The sequence below is a fragment of the Phalacrocorax carbo genome, chromosome 25 (assembly GCF_963921805.1).
Source record: "Phalacrocorax carbo chromosome 25, bPhaCar2.1, whole genome shotgun sequence".
In the NCBI taxonomy this organism is placed as follows: domain Eukaryota; kingdom Metazoa; phylum Chordata; class Aves; order Suliformes; family Phalacrocoracidae; genus Phalacrocorax; species Phalacrocorax carbo.
Genome location: NC_087537.1, coordinates 6296578 through 6316821, shown reverse-complemented (window position 1 = coordinate 6316821; position 20244 = coordinate 6296578). Strand labels below are relative to the sequence as shown.

Below are 20244 nucleotides of genomic sequence, written 5' to 3'. Positions count from 1 at the left end.
GGTGAATATGGGAAATATACTTCAGACATAACCTACTATTTCCTATCAAGCCTCTTGGCAGGTAGAATGGCTCCAGAATAAACCTGCAGACTCCTGGGAAAATGTGACATCAAAACAAGCATCCAGCATGCTATGATACATGATTTGTTCAAGGTAAGAGAATAAAGAGATCCTGCCTTTGCTGACTTTGTACCAGAAGACATCACAGCAAGTACATTTAACATCCTTCCTGGAATAAGAACAGGCCACCTAGAAATGAGCTGTCAAAGAAAGATCTTCCAGGAAATAGGGATAAAGGTGAAACACTAAACCACTTCCTGAATCGAGGTTTATCTATTAAATCAACTAGTTCTTTCAAAAAGAGACAGGGCAGCAGGATTATCACATAAGCCATAACTAATGAAGAGAGGACTTTGGTCCTACAAGGGCACAACACGAGTTGTTCTTACCTTACAGTCACTTCAGGCACTTACTTCTTTTTACTTGCCTATCTCAGGGCTTTGTCAAACAAAAGCTTCCAGAAAGAACATCAGTCCCTGGATGTGGTCACATCACAGAACTGAGGTGTCAACTGAATACGAGTCATCTTTACATCAAGGACTGAGTGCTGGGAATGTCTGGTACAGAGGAGAACAGCAATGCACTGCTGGGAATGCAGCCCAGAAAGCAATATACACCACCAGCTTCAAAAGCCTGTAACGTCCTAGAAACAGAGAGGCAGGCTGAGAAGGTAGCAGTGGCCCCTGGTGCTGAGGATGCAGCTGAGGCAGCCAGTCCCGGGTGAACGTCTCCAGCTGGAACACAGGAGCTGATGAAGCTGAACCGCACTGAAGGCAAGACAACCGCATCCACACAAGGCACTCAACCTTTCCACAAAGGCAAACTTACAAGATTCACTCACCTGGAAAGCCTTTACCATAGTGTTAGGGGCCCAACAGGACTCAGGTTCACTGTACCACTAAGGAGTGGACTACATTTAAAACTGACATTTAAAACATAGTTTTCACATTATTAGGGGAACAAGACAAAGAGAACCCTGGTAAATCACTGGTTTTATGAATACTTCCCCCTACCTGTAGAACAGCTTTACAAATCCTTTATACTCAGCAGGAGTCATATGACATTTAGTCACTCAGCATAAAATTACTGCATTATTTTTCTTAATACATGTTCCCACATAGTCGGTAAGTTTATAGCAAGGTCTAGTACAAGTACAATCACAAATCTGCTCTAACAGCTAATCATGCTGAATATTAGTGTTTCTTTCCCCAAATAACTTTAAGAAAAGCATTTATTTGTAAGCCAGCTGGCACATGTTACTGATCAACAACCAAACCAGGATGAGAAACAAATTAATATATGGGTCTCCCCCCTCACTATAGGTTATTCTTCAGTTTAAAAAAAAAAAACACCACCAAAAGAAAACACAATCAGCTAGCAAAATTAAATGGCTTCCAAGCAAGATCTGTGAGGTATCTAGTTGTGTAGAGAGGCAAACAGACCCACTCCAGCTTGTCACTACAAAAAGAGATCCACAAGGTCATCAGACTTCACACACTGAAGTACTGATCCATGCCCATGGACTTGCTGAGACCACAGGAGCTCAGAAAACAAACAGCCAAGGAGCAAACTTTCCTAGCACTACCTCACATCCACAGCTGATCACTTCTCAGCCTAAGTCCTCCCCACTCCCACTCCCTCAAATGAGAGGAGAATTCCATGGAATCCCTGTGAACACCTCAAACAGTAAAACAGTGGCCTAATGAACCTCCATGGCTGCAGGGGGGCAGCCTGCCTCACATGGTTTGCACCGTGGGCTGTAGGGGAATCTCTGCCCTGGTGCCTGGAGCACCTCCTCCCCTCCTTCTTCACTGGCCTTGGTGTCTGCAGGGTTGTTCCTCCATACTCTCACTCCTCTCTGGCTGTTTTGCCCCCACTTCTTAAATACATTACCCCAGAGGCACTACCACCATTGCTGATGGGCTCAGCCTTGGCCAGCTGTGGGTCCATCTCAGAGCCAGCAGCCATTGGCTCTGCCGGACATGGGGGAAGCTTCTAGCGGCTTCCACAGAATCCACCCCTGTAGCTCCCACTGCTACCAAAATCCTGCCCCACAAATCCAATACATTCGCAAATCAGTCTCCTCTTTGAACGCTGGCAAAGGCTTGTCAGTCTCAGTTAAGCTTTGAAATTGGAATGCACATCTTCCGTTTGCACAAACTCAAGGTGGCTTCCCTTTCCCTTCATCATACTGCAGAATATTCTAGTCTGTTATTGGTGAAAACATCAGTGCCACTCACAAACCTCATCCATCCAGCTATCCCGACCACACTGCTGGCTTCTGGCAACTCTTAGCACTAAAACTTCCCCATTCTCAACACTCAGATTTAGATACCAAAATACCCTCAACAACAACAGCTGTTTTCTGTTAGCTGACAAGTGTTCTCCAAAGCCACAAGAACAGACTATCCAGGATATATCAAATGTTCACATCTGCAGGTGGACACTGACGTCCCATACAGAGCTATGCTGATGTGCTAGCAGATGTCTGAAGTCAAAATAGTTCTCCAGGTTTTGAAAACATTAAGAGACAGACAGCTGCAGATACAAGAGCAACTCCCTTTCACTAATGAGGGCCTCACCTGAAGAAGGGCTGAAGATCTGAAATTTTCCAATTCAGTTTCATTTCAGTATGGAGACATGGAATTGAGGTGTTATAAACATAGGTCATGATCACACTGCTGTCTGACTTACCATCTATCTCTTGTCCGATGGAAAGTCCAGCCCATTTTCTCTGTAAAAAGAAGGCAAATACTTCAGAAAGCCCGTCCTTCAGTAGAATGAACACCCAAAGTCAGCACCCTCCCTCAGAAAAGCAGGCTGCCCCACGAGAACCTTAGAGAAGCAGCAAAAATGGGCAGAATGGGATCTTACAAAGACCCCCAAATTAACAGAAAACAAGTCAAAAACACTGAATCATTTCTATTAAGAATTCAATTTTCTGACCGCAGGAGGTTGTTCTGTCCAACCTCCTTTACGTATTTGGTCATCCCACTGTCTTGGAGGCAGAAGTTATCGTACTGGATAGGCCTTTTTATCATTCTCCTCATTTTCTACCGAAGCTCAGGTGCTGACCACACAAAAGTTAAGAAAGGTTGCTATTCACTCCATCATCATTTTAAAAGCTTACATGTATATACTAGTTGCAGGAAATAGTTGGAATGTGCTTTAAATTATAAAATTACCTAAAACAAAACTTGTTCAGAGAACTAGTAAGAATGGAACTGTTCAAATCATTTAGGTCCCTTCAAATTCCTCTAAAAAGATTTGTGCAGCACAGAACTGCATGAGAAGCAAGAAATGGTTCAACAATTATGTGACAGGAAAATCTATGACCTTTGCTATGCCAAAAGTTCTGGCTTGATAATTGCAAAAATGGTATTTTTCCAATGGCTTTGTGCTACAGGTTGGCTAGTGCATATCTACCATCCACATCTCCGGCTATGCAGTATTCACAGCCTCTCAAATATCTAAGCCTTAGAGAGGCATGAATCACAAAAATATATAAGTATCATTACACACAGCTCTGGTAAGATCACATTTGAAATGCTGTATTTATGGTCATTTATGTTTGGCTTTTTACCTGGATGGAACAAGTCTGGGAGAAGGAATACAATGACCTTTTTTTAAAAACGAAAATTTCCCCCTACACTCCCTCTCCAATATGTTTATGGTTCAAGACAGAAGCTAGGCTTAAGGAAAGAATTCTCTTGGCAAAACAGGGATCAGTCTTTTGGAAATCAAAGCCCAGGGCAGGAATTTTTTATGTATTTACTGGTGTTCCCAAGAAGGTAAAAACAAATTACGTTTCCATATTTAATCTCATGCTTCACAGCTTCTGCCTTTTACCTGCAAAGCCCAGAAGAATTCTCCCACTCCCCTTGACACTCCAATTCTTCCGCAAAAGACACCCTAAACTCACCTTCACCTGAAGTACCAGGCACTGGTGACCACCAGCTCAAGAATGTTGGGCAGCTTTGCTTAAACTCCAGATCAAGCCTATCACCAAATTTCAGGACAGGAAGGAAAGCTGTCCCAGGTCAGCTAGATAGACAAGTTAGGATCTTCTCTGTGGCAAGAAATACAGCTCAATTCCTATGCTCGTTTGGGTACTTTCCGCTAAGAAGTTTGTCACCACTGCATGGCCATTCACCTTTTGGGCTCTGCAGTATACTAAATTTTACATAGCTTTCATTATTTAGGCCTAAGAGTTAAGATTATTACGGAATAAAGGTGGTGAAGGACTTCATATGTGTAATGAATGCACAACACATGTTCTTGGAGGTCTTAGAGCCTAAGCACATATTACATACCCCCCACCGTGAATACATGAGATAAACACACATTTGGGGTAACGCTGGTTGCAGTTATCCAAGGCATCAGGAAATACTGGACATTAAATCCTAACACCAGGAATACTCAGACAAAGCATTCCTATACCAGCAGCTCTAACACTTGCTGCCATCAGCACTTTTTAGAGGTAAGCAACCTACCTCATTCCTTAGCAGATGAGCTCTCCCAGCTCTGCAAATAGCTACTGGAATCTACAAAAATCAACTCTAGACCATGAACGGATCTACTTTAACCCTGCAATACAAATATCTTCTACTGCTAACTGGTTTTCAGTTCGGGCATCACTAGTCATAACTAGGCATATGGTTAACATAACATCCTCTTCACCCACTCATCCGGACAAATCTGGATTTGAACAAGACATCAAAAAGCAAAAAAGTTTTAGGGCCTATGCCAAGTCATCTGCTGAGGAAAAAAATTTGTGTTTGCAGCGCAGAGACTCCAGTTCAAGGTCAGTCACTAGCAGGAAAACACAATAGCACTCCATCGTGACCACAGCCACTGCAGTTTTACGTTACACAACTGTGTAAGCCAGTTAAAGGCTACAAGATTAATTTTCATGTTTAGAAGTTAATTGTATCAATTATTTTTTCTACCCATCATTTAACATTTGATAACTTGACTTAATTAAGAGAGAGGAGACAAGTTAAATCTATTTTATGCATTACGCTGCACTTTTCATCTAGAAATACTAAAAAAACTGAATATAGTCAATAAACTTTCCTGGAGGTCTTTAAAAGAGCAACATAGCAAAGAAAACCCTTTAAAGTCAAGGGAAACCAGGGAACAATAAAGATTCACACGGAACAGCAGACATTGCTGAGCTTTTCTTTTTGAAATAGTTTGTTTCTGATGTTTTTTTAAAAGGCTGAATTACACCTTTTCTAGTATTTTTATCCCACCATGCACTAAAAACAGATCCAAGTGATATAAGCAAGTTTGCTTCAGCTATAGTAAAAGTCTCCTTGAATTTTTGCTGTCAGAAATCAAATTCGTAGCAACATTTATACGGACATCTCCCTCCAATTAGAATAGTTATCGTCAATCCTGTTTTCAAAAGAGATTTTGCTTATTGTACAGCAAAACACCAAGTCAAAACATATGGTACCTGAGGCAAGCTGAATGCGATGCTGCCAGGAACAACTGAGGGATGGGTTCTCAGCGTGAAAATGTATTTGTGGTTGGAAGAAGTCTTCACAACAACATGTCTAGAAGAGAGAACAGTATTTTACTTTGATATATACCCAGGGTGATTTTGCATTGCTCCCAGTGCTGTGAAAATTCAAAAGAAACAAGCCAGCTTATATCTGGTCCTACCAAGTTAAAAACAAAAGCTTTAGACCTACGCCCTGATGCAGGTACACGGCAGTCTTTCACAGGAATCCATCACCTTCAGAGACATAACGTGATCTTGAAGCCCAACTGCAAGACATCGTGCTAATAATTACTGTTTACATTCCCCCACCAATAGCCCTTTGCTTCAGGAACCGCACTATACAAATATGAGAGAACCAAACTATAGCCGCAGAGACCAAGGCTGCTGTATCTGAAATTTAGCACTGGTTTCACATCAAGCATCTAACACCAAAGCATCAATACTTTACCCCAATACAAGCAGTATAGCCCAGCTGTGATTTCAACAAGAAACAGATGCAAAGCCTATACAAGGATGTTAGTATATTGTTTAGAAGTTTGATCGCAGAAAAAAATGGAAGGGATTTCTGTACAAAAAGGAAAATCACATAGGTGCTGAGGGAGGCTGTCCCTCCTGTTTGCTAGTGACCAGGAGAACTTGAACTCAGACAGCACCTGATGACCAGGAACACCGTTATAAAAACAGAATAATACAAACAGTCAGGAGCACACACGGCAGCAGCAGTTGCATGTGGCTGGCTGTCACTCTCAGAAGCTAAGCTGTCAGGAACAAAGATACTAAAAAGCTGCTTATAGTTATCCTCAGACTATGCCTGATAGCTCTTATCATGTGACAGGCAGACTTCTTTTTGGCATAAGAAAGCAAAACAAAAGGAAGACGGGATTTGTGTGTGCTGGTGACAGAGGCAATGGCGGAATCAGGTTCCACCTCATCATCATCTTCACAAGTGCCTCTACTTTAACTGCCCATAGGGTGTATGAGGTCACCAACTCACGGGGCTGTGGTGCTCCCCTCTCCCCCATGGTCAGAACCATGCTAACAGCCAAGGCCCATCCTCCCTCCTGGCAGCGAATGTACAGCATGCACACATGCTCTGTATATTTTCATTTGCATATGCACGGTGAATCTAGCACCATCCAAGAGCAGATCTGCTGCACACACATACATTGGCTATATCGTGTATGCTTAACAGCTTCAGCCACATGGTAGGAAAGAACATATGGCCTTTTGAGACTAGAGGAAATGTGTGGCCTGCATAGCCAAAAACACTAGACATGACTAGCTTTAGCCCAGACAGGGGAGCTTGCAAAACCTTCCCAGGAACTGCTAGCGCTTGGTGGCATAGCAGGGTAAGAAAGCATTTTAAAGGTACCACACAGCGATATGTACCTCCTCTGGCAGGTGGACCAGCGAGTTGACTCTTCACTGGTTCTGGCCCTAAATCACCCATTAGCTGCCTAAAATTCCAGCTGCAGGGACATGCACCCTTCCTTTTCCATCTTCTCCTCCCCCAGTCGTAAATCCAAACACCTGTTATAGGTGGTGTGGCTCCCTAGAAATCTTACAGAGGGAGAGCGAGACGTTTACTGGTGCTTCATGGTGATCGGGAAGGTTTCTGAGGACTGGGAGAAAGCAGATGTCACTCCTTTGGGTGTGAAGGGCAAGAAGGAGGATCCAAGGAACTACAGGCTGGTCAGCCTCACCTTAGTCCCTGGGAAAGTGATGGAGCAACTAATCCTGGAAGGCAAACATACCGAAGGACAAGAAAGTGACTGGGAGCAGTCAGCATGGATTTACAAAGGAAATCACGCCTGACCAATATCATAGCCTTCTAGGATGAAATGGCAAGCTCTGAGGACGAGGGGAGAGCAGTGGATTTTGTTTATCTCGACATTAGCAATGCACTCTACACTGCCTTGCACCACAATCCTTATAGACAAACAGGTGAAATACGGACTAGGTAAGCAAGGCAGTGCAGCCGATTGAAAACTCCGTGAACCGCCGGGCTCAGAAGGATCACAGCTCAGCAGCACGCAGCCCAGCTTCAGGCAGCTCACTAGTGGCAAAAAACATTTAAACCAGGATGACGGGACAGGGTGCACCCTTTGCCAGTCTGCAGATGGCACACCTGCCAACTGTGCTGCCGTTCAGAGGGACTTTGAGAGGGTGGATATATGGGCTGACAGAAATCCCATCAAGTTCAGTAAAGGAAAATGCAAAGTCCTCCACCTGGGGAGGAATAATCCCATGCACCAGTACAGGCTGGGGGCCAACTGGCTGGAAAGTGGCTTTGCAGAAAAAGACCTGGGATCCTTCTAGATGAGTTGAATGTGAGCCAGCACCATGCCACCTCTGGCTGCATTAGGAAGAGCGTTGCCAGCAGGCCAAGGGACACGATCCTTCTCAGACTGAATGTTGCTCTGAGGACTGTTTCATTTTAAACTGAGTAGCAGATAAAATAGAGAAGCTGTTCAGGAAGCAGGGACTGAAATCAGGAGGTTTCCAGTGCTGAGTGTATCAGCCTGAGTAATTCAAATTAATATCAATACACAACCAACTGGAAAGCAAGGTATTATGTTGCAGAGTGCTAGACAAACATGCCTGTAGGCAAAATACAAGTTCCAGCTACGAAAATGGAATACCTCACCAAGAATACACTTGATGACAAATAATACCCTACCAGAAGCAGCTCATCAGACAGTAAAAGACCTAAGATTAAAGCTTCTTAAGACAGAGATGGATCCTGAGCCATGCATTAAGTTTGGCTCGAAACACAACAACTTCAACGTGTACAAATGCTGCATCTCTGCAGGAAGAAACAAACTCCACCACTGTTGGGTTTCACTTCAAAGCAGCAAAATGCAGATACCTGGTAAAAATACTTGGGGGGTACAAATTAAAATTATTATATTGGAGCACACTATTCACCAAAAACGTTTCCAGCAGATCAAAAAGATAGCACAGCCTGACAGCAGGCAAATGGATGCCAGGAAGACAAGAAAGAGGAAAAACAGAAAAAATACCCCCCAAAGAGAGAGGAAATCTCTGGCCAGGTGAGAAGATTAGGGAAGGTCAAATCCTGACAAGTTCTTTGAGAAAAATCTGCAAAAGGCACTGGAACAACCAAGTTTCTTCTCAAAGAGAGCTGGGGCAGGCAGCCTCCAACAGGCTGTAAGCAACCTAAGTATTAAGAATGTTCAAAATAAGGCAATAGCAGGAAAATCTAAATGCATTTTCCTACACTGATGTTCACCAGGAAGGAGCTTGGAGAGCTCATGGAGACACATGGGGGAATTCTAAACCTCATTAACAGCTTCTGCTTATAAATGAACAAAAGGAACAGTGAGTCACCAGGGCCAGATAACTCCCAAGAGCTCTGACAGATGAAACCGCGGCTCTAACTCACATGTAAGGCCGTGCCTGAACCGATCAGAACCAAAATATGGCTGTGACGCCAGTTCTTACGACGGGCTCCAGACCGGGCCCAGGAAACTGCCGGTTAGTAGGTCTGCTGGCCAGGCTGAGCAAAGCAACAGAAACTATAATAGATAATATTAACCTGTGTATTCATTAGGTTTTATGATCATGAAGAAAGAGCATAACTTTTTTTCAGAGAGGATAACTTATATATCTACGCAAAGGAGCCCATGAGCATCTGAACCATATGGGCAGATATTCCTCTGGTGCATGTTTGGAAACCTCTGTAAATTATTCAGCAAGGCTCCTCAAGGGCTCTTCAGATAACTAAACCAACACGAGATACGCGGGATGGCCTTCCCATGTAAAGGGCAGGATAAAAGTTAAGAATAATTAGTCAATTTTCAACATTAAAAAAAAAATTGCCCTTGAGATAACCTGCCCTGGCTTCCTCCCAGACTGTTGTCCCCTTCGCTGCCTGGGTGTTTCCAGCACTTGTTTCTCTCTCCAAAATACACTGGAAGTCTTAAGATAGAAGTGTGTCACAGGAACTGAAGACAGTGGAACTTATCACACCAACACGGTACTACAATAATGCATTGCATCCCATGAACTCATGCGTCACAAAATGGTGACTCATACTTGTCCAACTTACAGGGTGCGGAAAATGATGCATGAAGTGGAAAATGAAGCATGAAAAGATCTACAGTAGCATCTTGGGGATAAACCATCTCACTGACCCAAGGTCAAGCTCCCAGCTCTGGACCGTGAGCACCAAATGGAAGTGTTAAAGCAAAGCTCTTTCTGTAACTTACCAAAAAATATTCCATACAGCCAGTCATGGTTAGGCCGATACAAACCAAATCTGCTGACTGTGTGCAGCCTGCTGCAGCAGATCACAAGGATGGTCTTGCTCAGTATATCTGCAATGCAGCAGAATGACTGCATCCTTCAGTAGCAGCCGAATATCATGATGTTTCTCTGTACTCTAGTCTTACAATTTTTAAAGCGATTTACAGCATCTGCTCACAACCAAACATATGCTGCTTTCTTTATGAGCCCCAATTTCTAGAAACAAGCAGCTCTCTTGAGGAGGATGAGTACAGCCAGAACCATGGCCAGCCTGCTTACCAGGCAAGTCTCGGGATATCGCTTCCCGCATGCTTCCATACACACGATCAAAGAGGGTTCTCAGGGTGAAAGGACAGCAGCCAGCTGCTGCAGGTCTGGAAGCTACGTCCCTCCAGGACATTCATATTTGAGGAAATTAACATTTTTATAATACATGAGGTATTATGCTCATTTCAGGTATTTTTGGAAGTGAATTACTTGGAAAAAAATCTACTTGGAGAAAAAAACATCATGTGCAGATACCAGGACACCACCCCATCCAGCAGATACTTTTGCCTGCTTCTGACCCTAAAAGTTGTGCTCATTTGGGTTTGGTTTTTTTGGTTCTTTTTTTTCAGGGGGAGTGTGTTTGTTTCAGTATTTTATACTACAGGTCAGCTTGTGAAATCACAGTTCAGTTAATCACTGAAGGGCCAGGACAGCTCTCCAGGGTAGCAGCACAGCAGGCTGACAGAACAAAAAGAGGCAGGTCTTGAAACATATCGCTCCCTTGTTCCCCACAGTTCAGAGCCACTTCATTCTCCATCCTTAGCAGAATTCATCTGGGCCAGGTATTTTATGCAAAGGCCCTAAGTGCATCGTTCAATATCTTTTTTTAACATTTCTTCCCATTTCTCAAACCCGAGCTCTTCTGCTTTCTGGTGCATGTGGTGCTCTCTTTCTCTCTCTTGGCTGAAATTAATTACTTCTGTCTACAATCTACATATTGAAATCTCTCAGAGAGCCACTGTACAGCTTCAAAGCAAGGAAACTAATTATTTGAATTGACTTCTTTTAAAGCAAAGCCCTTCTGTGTGGGCTGGGCTGAAAAATTCATATGTTTTCTTCCTTTCTCACAAAAGTAAAACCCAGAGTCAGCTTCTATCAGTCACCACAGAACTGTAATTAAAGGATTCAAATTGTTGTGCCCACACCCTGGTTGTCCTCCCCTTTTGTTCTTTCTTGCTCACGAAAGCCCCCAGAACAAGAGGGAGTTTCTACTGACCCTGTTCAGCACTCCAATACGATGTGAAAGTGAGAAGATGCCCCTAGTAACAAAAATGATAAAAATCTACTTGAAACAGCTCAAATATTCTGTGTAACAGGAACAGCAGGGAAAAAAAAAAGATCAAAAAAGGCCTGAAGTCCTTCATTAAAACAGTGATTAGAATTAGCCAGGCACATCCAGCTTCCAAGCAAGAAATCCTTCAGAGGAAAATTTACATATTTTTTAGCATCTCCAGTTCTGAGAAAGAAGCACATTTCAAGTTTTGGTCTCTAAAGATGCAGAAGCTTTGTTGATTAGCCTACTGTATTCACCTTCCCAACTCTGAAATTCCATCCCACCTCCATCCAAATTTTGAAAAACAATTCCGTTTTGGATGAAATTTGAAAGAGCAACAGCACACACTTACTGCCCAGACTGGAAGTCCTTCTCATTCACCACAGCACAGTTGGTTAATGACAGTTCATCAGTGGGACATCTTGCTGCTTGCATAGGCTACAAGAGAGAAAGAAGAAGAGGGGGAAAAACTATCAAATACAATTTTATTTTTCCTTTACTAAGCCAAGCCTCAGAACTTGTGTAAATCCATAAAACACAAATAAACATACAGAGAGCAGAGTCTACTAGCACTGACAAGCTCCTCCCCGTCTCCACAGTTTCTCCAAACGCTTCTGTTTGATACAGATGTTTGTACCCAAAAGCTCTGCATTTTGTGGTCTAGTATACCTTATATTTTCTATCATACCTAGCAAAGTACCTGAAATTTCTATCATACCTAGGAAAGTACTTTAAAATTACCTAGGAAAAAGCCTGAAAGGCAAATGCTGTCAACTTGCTAGTGAACCCTGGTGTTCATGCAACTTCCCTGAACCCCGCAACATGCCAGGAGGCAGCAAAGCATTCACTGGAAGGCATTTCTTGTCAACTGGGACATTCTGAAAGCTGGTAAGGTAAAGCAGCCTAGAGACAGAGCAGCTCCACTACAACCCTGTGTAACCCTATCTCATGTAGCTGTGCTCAGAGAGATCAGGTGCGAGAAAGATGGTAGAAGAGGTGATACCTTTCTTCTTCCCTCGCTTTACTCTGAAAACTGAAGTCCGAGCACATCCATTCTGGATGTCCTTTGAACAGTGCAGTACAGGGCAGCACTGAAAGTCCGCAGGAAAGTTTAATTCTCAGCCAGCTGCTATCCAACTCCACAGATTCTCTCTCTAAGTCTTCTCAAAAGAAATATCATGATGCAAATATTTCCTGCTCTATAGGAAACATCACAGGTCAGTAACAATCAGAAGAAAATTAAGTTAAACAGTCGGTTCCAGCCTATCACTACTGAAAAAACTACTGCATCAAATTCTGTGGGGGTGTCCTCCCCCCTCCTTTTTCTTTCCTAAAGTCAAAGGAGCAATCCTATTTTTAGGGTATCTGTTCAATTTTTTCCCCCTCCACTATTACTCACAAATCAGCAGCTAAAATAACCAAATACCACCACTCTCAGCCCAGGCTGCCCCATCCCATTACAAGGCAGCGTAGAGCATATAGGGGGAGTGCAGCAGAGGAGTACCGAAGGGAAACCTCAGCCCTTTCCTACATCCCTAAACCCATCCACTTCTGCAGAATTATTCCACCAAACAGTGGTTGAAAGATGAAAATTGGGCTCAAAGTGTCTCTAGAAGTGAGGAAAGGATGGAAAGGGCAAGATGCCTCTAACATTAGCTATAGACTGAAAAAAAGAATAATCTGGAGAAAAGCTAAACTTGACCCCCAGGATGTTATTTTTAGAATCAAAGCACAACTATTTTCTTTGTCGGGTACAAATCTGCAGGCAGTGCAACAGAAACTACTTGTCAGTGTCAAGCTATTCCTAAAAGCAATTCAGAAAGGATTTTCTCTTAAGACACCCTTAAATCCCAGCAACGAGAGAAGGAAATGCTCTGATCCCAACACACACATCTAGATAATTTCCCATGAGTTAACATCCTCCTCAACCTTTCCCCCCATACCCCTCTGGGCCATCTGCGAAAAGAATCAGAGAAAACTCATCTCTACGTGGACTGAAGCAAGCATGCTCTATAGCTCAAATCAACTTTTTATGCCGTAATGTAATTCTTCTAGAGTACTTGCTATTTACAAAAGGACTAATTCATTATTTTTACGGAATAATGCTCAATCGCCCTTGACTTACGTTACAACAGAAAAGGATTCTGTTCTCAGCCTTGGAACGGATTTATCTACCTGAATCTCAACTGCAGTGAGAGACTCAATTAAATATTCTTGTAATAAAAAGATACATGAGTATCAGTGGACTTCTGAAAGACACAACCTGCCTGTTAACGCTCACCCTCTCTGAGCACTTCACTCAAAAATGCATTCACCATTTTCTCATTTCGCCTTGCATTTGCGAGGGGACTGTTTCGTGAAGGGCATGCCCTGATAAAACGCATTAGGTAGAATCTTTCGAAAAAACTGAACACAGAGCTCCTGGATTAAACCTTTTTACAGCACTAGTCCTCAACTGCATTTTTAATCCTTACTGACAAACTGCCTCCTACATACTAACAGCAAGCGCCTGGCTAAGTTGCTATTATTCTGCGCTATTCTTGTCCGCGTTTGGGAACGTGCAAGCTTTGCTTTAAGGAAATGCGTAAATATAAAGGAACACATTTCAAATCCAGCACCAAGTGCTCCTTTTGCAAGCTCCACAATATGATGAAATAACGTAGCTGCTTCTGCAGCAGTGTCGGCACTGACTCTGCTAGCCATCCCATAGCCCAGCACATTCTCCTTCCGAGGCGTTTGGCAGAAGCACGCTTCTTCGGCAATGACCAACATTTCAGACCACATCTATAATCTGCGCCATGCTCCCAGCTCTCCAGCATAAACACTCCTCCAGCTCCAAGACCATTTTGCAGAACTTTGATACGTTATCAATATACAGAAGTGTTTTTAACATCATCCTGCTCATGCAAGAAAATGGCATCACTCAATGGACACAGGTTTTCCTGAGTATGCAAGGGACGACTTGAGGAAAACTGGTCATTTAAGAGATGATGATTAAACTGGAATGCTCCCAGACAAGGAGGAGGAACACACTGTTCTAGTGAATTGCAGGGGCTTCCTCTTACCTCCCCTCTCCTCACCACTCACATCCCCAGCACTACTGCTCACAGGGATCCTCATCATGTCCGTCAAGCGACTGAGCTGTCGCAGCAAGGATGGGGGCATTGGCTGCCCCGAATAACGTTTTCTGGCACAAATGCAGCAGTCCAAAGCTGCAACGTGAGCCACCGGTGCTTGGAGGGCTGTCATACGCCAGTGGTAGTACTGTCAAGGAACACGTTAAGTTCTTGCATTTTGTGTTCCAGCTTCCCAGGACACCAGCACAAGGACTCCCAGAACCCTGCACTGCCTCCCCTTCTCTGCCACCCAACACTTCTATCGCCTGCACTTGCGCAACTCCTGTCAGGGAACAGAGGGAGCAAAATCCTTACGAGTATTTCTAAGAAATCTTCAAGTAAATTCACACAAGCTAATTTTAAGCTAATTAGTAGGTTACTGTTAGGAACTAGGCAAGGCAGCATAAAGCTCAGCTCTAGTAAACCACTGGAGCAGATCTTGCAGGTGACAGTGAAGGCCATCTGCTGCAGCTACACGGCTGTCAATACTAGTCAGAGGTGACCCATATACACCTTTGTGGGTTGCAGTTAGGCCCCTGTCCACAATATAGATATATAAGGCTTAAAGTAGCAAAATAAGTCTTCCCTGCCTCCGGTTATTGTTCTGGTTTATGAAAGGAGGCAGCTCCAAGGACAGCGAAGTTCTAGGGAGGTGACTCCACAGCTGACACAGTGCCCTGTTCTAAAGCACCCTCAGCCAGAGGCATCCATCATCCGCCTACGGTCATGCAGCAGCCGCTATCAAATCCATGCCTATGCAGAGGTCTACTCCAATATTCCTTCTGTTTAACAAGAGAAAAATAAGACCACATGATGCACCGATAAATCTCGTGCTGCAAGATAAATGTGAAGGGCCTCACCTTTGGATTTATGACAAAGCAGTAATGTTGCCTCTACTCTTCTGCTACTGAACTGATGCTAACCGAAAAATCCACTGCCAGGAGGCTCAGTGATGCTGGCATACTTTACTTCTACAAAGTAAAAGTTGCCCCAAAGAATAAATAACTTCATAACAGAAACCACCACCATAATGTCTAATCTTTCAGAGATTTCTTCTAAGTTGGATGGATTCCAGTTTTCCTCCACAAAAAATATGAAACTGAGTTGTTCTTGCACTTTAGGAGAGCTCAGCCCAGAAAGCAATGCTACGTTATTTGGGTATTTTCATACATACGTAACACACATCTTTTCTCATTCTGAATGTCAAGACAAGCATCTGAAGCCAAAGCAAAGCACTTTATATAGGTTTAAAATATGACTAGGGAAGTGAATGAATAATAAAATCTCTGGAATATTCCTCATACAATATTTTACATTGCTGTGTGGGCGAGCACATAGTACAAAAATACGGTTAATATTTGTGAATTGTTAAGGCTGATGATAGAGGAAGCTAAAGAAAAACATGTTCCCCATTACTCAGACACCACAGGAGATAAGTTGGTGGTACATAAGTGCACTAATTCCTGTCAGTCAGTACTGAATAGAAGAGCTAAAATCTGAAATGCTAAGGCAGAGATGCTCTTCATTTGAAACAGCTTAATTCTAATTTCCTAATCTGACCCAAAAGATTATGAAACCTCTTCTAAAGCTGAGGCAGGTTTTGTTCTGTGCACTGTTTTTACAGGGCTTGTCTAAGCCAAGTATTGTTAGTGTTGTACGTTTAAAATTTCCTTGTGTAAAACATATAGATGTGCATGCATACACGCATGTGTGTATATATAATTTCTGTCATGCTGATGTTGATAGACAAGCGCTAGGAAACATGACGACTCTGGACACTAGAAATTTAAGTTTCCTCTGTAGAGCCCACTGTCAGCTGCACAGAAATGGGGATCCCCCCGCAAAAAAAAAAGCGTTTAAGCTCTACTTAAACAGCTGTTAGGCACCAAAGTACCTTTACACCCAGAGCTTCATCACCCAGAGTGGATGGCAACAAAGAACCTGTGCAGCAGTTATTCTCAGGAAGAAAATGTAGTCCATATTTACTAGGGACTGAGCAGATGTGTGCCTGCCTGGAAACACCTTTGCAAATAAAATTAGTTTGAATACTGAAAGGAAGAATTATGATATTAAAGTAGCTCTGAAGATAAACAGGGAACTGAGATGATATGTAGACCCTACGCTAGCCAAGATTACGCCCCTGATGGAAAGCAGACATGCATGATTCATTGCCCGATACAAAGACCCAATGGACCAAGTGACAAAAGAATCTGAGCTGAGCATTAAAACTGCAAACATCAGGAGCCAGCTGCACATGGATGACAAACACCAGCACTAGCGTGCAGAAAGATGAGCTGCAGCAGAGCTGGGTCAGCAATCGCCTGGGAGAAGAGACAAATCAAGCTCTCCCAGCATAGGAAAGCCTGAAGAGGATCATGGCTACTTTCCCTCTACGCACACAGCACGAAGCTGAGTAACAGGGCGGAAAAACACGAAAGGACAGAAGAAAATGGTATGAAATGGCAGCTGTGCTATTGCAGCTAATGAGAGGCAGTTAAGAAAGGGTTCCTAACCAGCGGAGGAAGCCAGTGCTGTAATAGCCTGCAGTGGGAAACAGTAAAGACAAAACCAAAACTCCTTTAAAGAAGGCATTCAGTAGCATTTATGAAAGGAATGACAACATGATGCCTGCAACAGGGCCTAGACTCAGTAACAGGAGATGTCCCAAATGCTGTGTTTCCAAAATTAAAAGTTACTTGTTTGGAGAAGGTTTTTCTGGACATTTGAAAAAAAAAAATAATACTGCAATAAAGCTTCCAGAGTTCTGCAACTACAAGAAGACATCAAACACCTACAAATAACTTTTTGGAACAGTAGGCTTGGCAAGACAGGTTTGCTTTCCAGACCAACAGCCACTCAGAGGGTGCCCTGCTGTGCCCGGCAGGTGAAGCACGCTGGCCCCAGGGACAAGCAGCCCTGACTGGATGCTCAGGACCAGCCTTTCCTTCTGCTCCATTTGACCTCTAGTTTACTTTGCTGGAAGCTTTTATACCTGTCGGGAAGGAGCTGCATTCTCTCTCAATAACAAGCTCATAAGTAACAATTTTCTTCTATTAAGAGGAGTGCATTAGGAAAGATGAAATCTCAGAATTAATATTCAAATTTTTGTCAAAGCCAGGGAACTTTGGGCAATGGTCGAGATGCAACCCTCCCTACCACGGCCCCCAGACGTGACACCCCACCAGTATAAACCACCAGCCAAGGAGGCACCAAGGCAAACACGGCTACACCGCACACACACCAGCTGCCGGCCAACACAGAAGCTGAAACAGCTTAAAATGCGGGAGAGGAAAGAGTTCACCTAACCACCTCCTGAGTCATCCAGGGCTGGAAATGAAATGAGGAACAGTTTTCCCCACCTTTCTCATGCCAGCACCACCCATAAGGTATCTCCTTCCCATCTGATAACAGTTGCCTACCTAAGCAAAGAAGGTCAAGCCCAGTTTTCAGCGGGCATTAGCACTACAGACACCAACTAGCCTTCACTGGCAGTTCTTTGTATACAAAATACACTTCACACATTTTTCCACTTTCTTTATCTAACAGCAGACGCCTGCTCCCCTCATGGGCCTGGGCAGTTATCTAGAAATTACTTCCGTCTTAGCACACGAAAGCCATTTCATTAGGACAGAAGTGTCTGTCTCAGCAATTAGAGGATATTGGGTTTGAGGGTGGTGACTGCTGCTTACCCTTTGTTTGCAAAGTTTATAAGCTGAATTATTTCAGTGCTGCAATAGGAACTTTGTAACTCCAACACTATTCCACCTGGAGCAGTTAAGAAGACGTACACAGCTTTGGGAATTTGGCTATACTATTTCCATTATTTTGCAATCTTACCCAAAACACAATTCACAGTTCTGAGACTGAAGGGTTTGCCTGATCTAAAAGAGCAGAAGAAAGAAGTGCACTAAAAGAGAACTACAAGCTGCTAGTATCATATAACTTCTATAATCTAATTAAACAGATTGCTCTGCCCAAAGACATCATTCTCCACACCAGTTCTTTACAATATGATCAGTAAAGTGATTTCAGAAAAATATATCTGTACCTGTGCTGCTGTACCATATAACCGGAAAGCTGTTTCCAGTTTAGCATGAACATCAACTCCACCTTCCAATTAAGCAATAACGACCTAGAATGTGTGCATTTGTAATTAACGCATCCATTTCTCGAGTGGATGTTGCCTCACATTTCTTCCGTGAGCCAAGATGATCAACAATTTAATTACAGGGAATTGCTACTTGTCATGTTTCATCTAAACCTCTTTTAAACACTTAAAGGAATGAAACATCACACAACCATGTCTAAGATGTCAGCCTAGGATACAAGTCACAGGATTTTGAGACACTAGCTGTGAGGACACCTAATGGATGCAAATTTCTTCCCATTTATTTAGAAAAGTTACCCAATAACAATAGGGAGAAGATTAAAAATATCCCCTTAAACTTGGAATTTGCCTTGCGAAAGCCTGAGATGCTGCTATCCCTGTGTATCTGCAATTCACCTCACCGCTGATGGGCTGTATCTGGCACTAAACTTCTCCAGGACACTGACTTATGTACCAAACGCTACCCAATTATAAGCAGTTTGTGTTTAAGATGCAATACCTTGCAAGTATTTCTGTATTTTCTACAGAAAAAAAAAACATGTAATTTGACACACTCTAGGGCATAAATCACTCCAAATTTTTTAACAGAAGGTCACTGCTTTATTGCATCCCAGGAGACTAGAGAAACACGTTAAATCTTTTTATGCTGCAAACATTTGACCTTCCCAAACCGCATATCTGACATACGTACACAGGAAAGAGCATACAAACGCAGCACCAGGGCAAGGGAGTGCCTCAAGAACTATATATTCAGCCTTGATTTAACAAGCAGTAGTATTATCAGTTGGCTCAAACAGAGTAATAGGACACCGTGTTGAAAGCTGTTCTACTAACAGTAGCAACTATGTTCCTTGCTTGGATTCTTCTGTACACAGATCTCCAACACAACTCTCCAGTTCCTGGAGGCCAAAAAAACCTCTGAAGATGGCCAATATGGAAATTTAGTCACAAAACTCCAGTCACTGCCAGAGAACTTCCCTGATCTGAGACAGCATCCTGACCGGTATGCGAATGACTGCCTCACGTAGAGATCACACTCTGAACCTCATTACGAAGACCATCACTACCTGTCACACTGCTCAGGGGTCAGCTAGCACTTGCTGCACCAGGTCTTCCTAAAGCTTGTCCTTTCTCATGCCTGCGAGCGTACGTGGACAGTACCCACCAACTCCTGGCCCAAGAAAAGATCAAAACATGACATAAGGGCCTGTATTTTAGTTTTCGGGGGGTCTGTACATTTTCATGTAAAGAAAGGAATCAATGATAATTTTATTCCATTGGAAACCATGTCCTGCCTGGTGGGTAATTTAGCAAAATATAAGTACCACTGTTGTCTAAGGACTGGTTTTCTGTGGACTCAAGCAGATCTGGTTCTATAACAAAACTTCCTCCAAATTCACAGCTAGGGCACCTCCTCAACCACAGGGTCTTCTCCTGAATCGCCTCTGCTCTCAGGCACTGGACACCAGACAGAGGACAGGAAGAGATAAAATCTTGGTGTGCTATGGAAAAAAAAAAAGTAATATTTAGGAAACTCACACATGAAATGATCCACAAAAGGATTCTTTGATTTTTACAGATTTTTCCTACTAAGAAAAATTCTTAACAAAATGTTTTTATTTTGGCTGGTCCACAGTGGAAAAAAGAGTTGTGACATACCAGCACCCCCAAACTGGAGATGGAGAGGCAGCACTGACATCTCCCTACTGCCTTGTCGTTTCAGGTAGAAGCTTTGGACACGCTGCCTCTGGAAAAAAAAACAACCTGCAACACAGCAAAAAACCCTAGGCCAAGCAACAAATTAAAGTTATTCGGAGATGACAAGGGTCAGACATCCCATGCCCACAAACATTCACACAGT

The 20244-nt window shown here is 43.1% G+C and overlaps 1 protein-coding gene across 2 annotated transcripts in view; it reads right to left on the bottom strand.

Moving 5' to 3' along the window:
* The window catches only part of NSF (N-ethylmaleimide sensitive factor, vesicle fusing ATPase), an 82167-nt gene that overhangs the window by 57479 nt on the left and 4444 nt on the right, over positions 1-20244 (bottom strand). For both annotated transcript variants that reach the window (XM_064472952.1, XM_064472951.1), the window contains exons 2-4: positions 11512-11597; positions 5522-5621; positions 2755-2794 (exon numbers count right to left, since the gene is read on the bottom strand). In XM_064472952.1, the coding sequence (XP_064329022.1) occupies positions 2755-2794; positions 5522-5621; positions 11512-11597 (226 nt within the window). The remainder of the gene's footprint in view (positions 1-2754; positions 2795-5521; positions 5622-11511; positions 11598-20244) is intronic.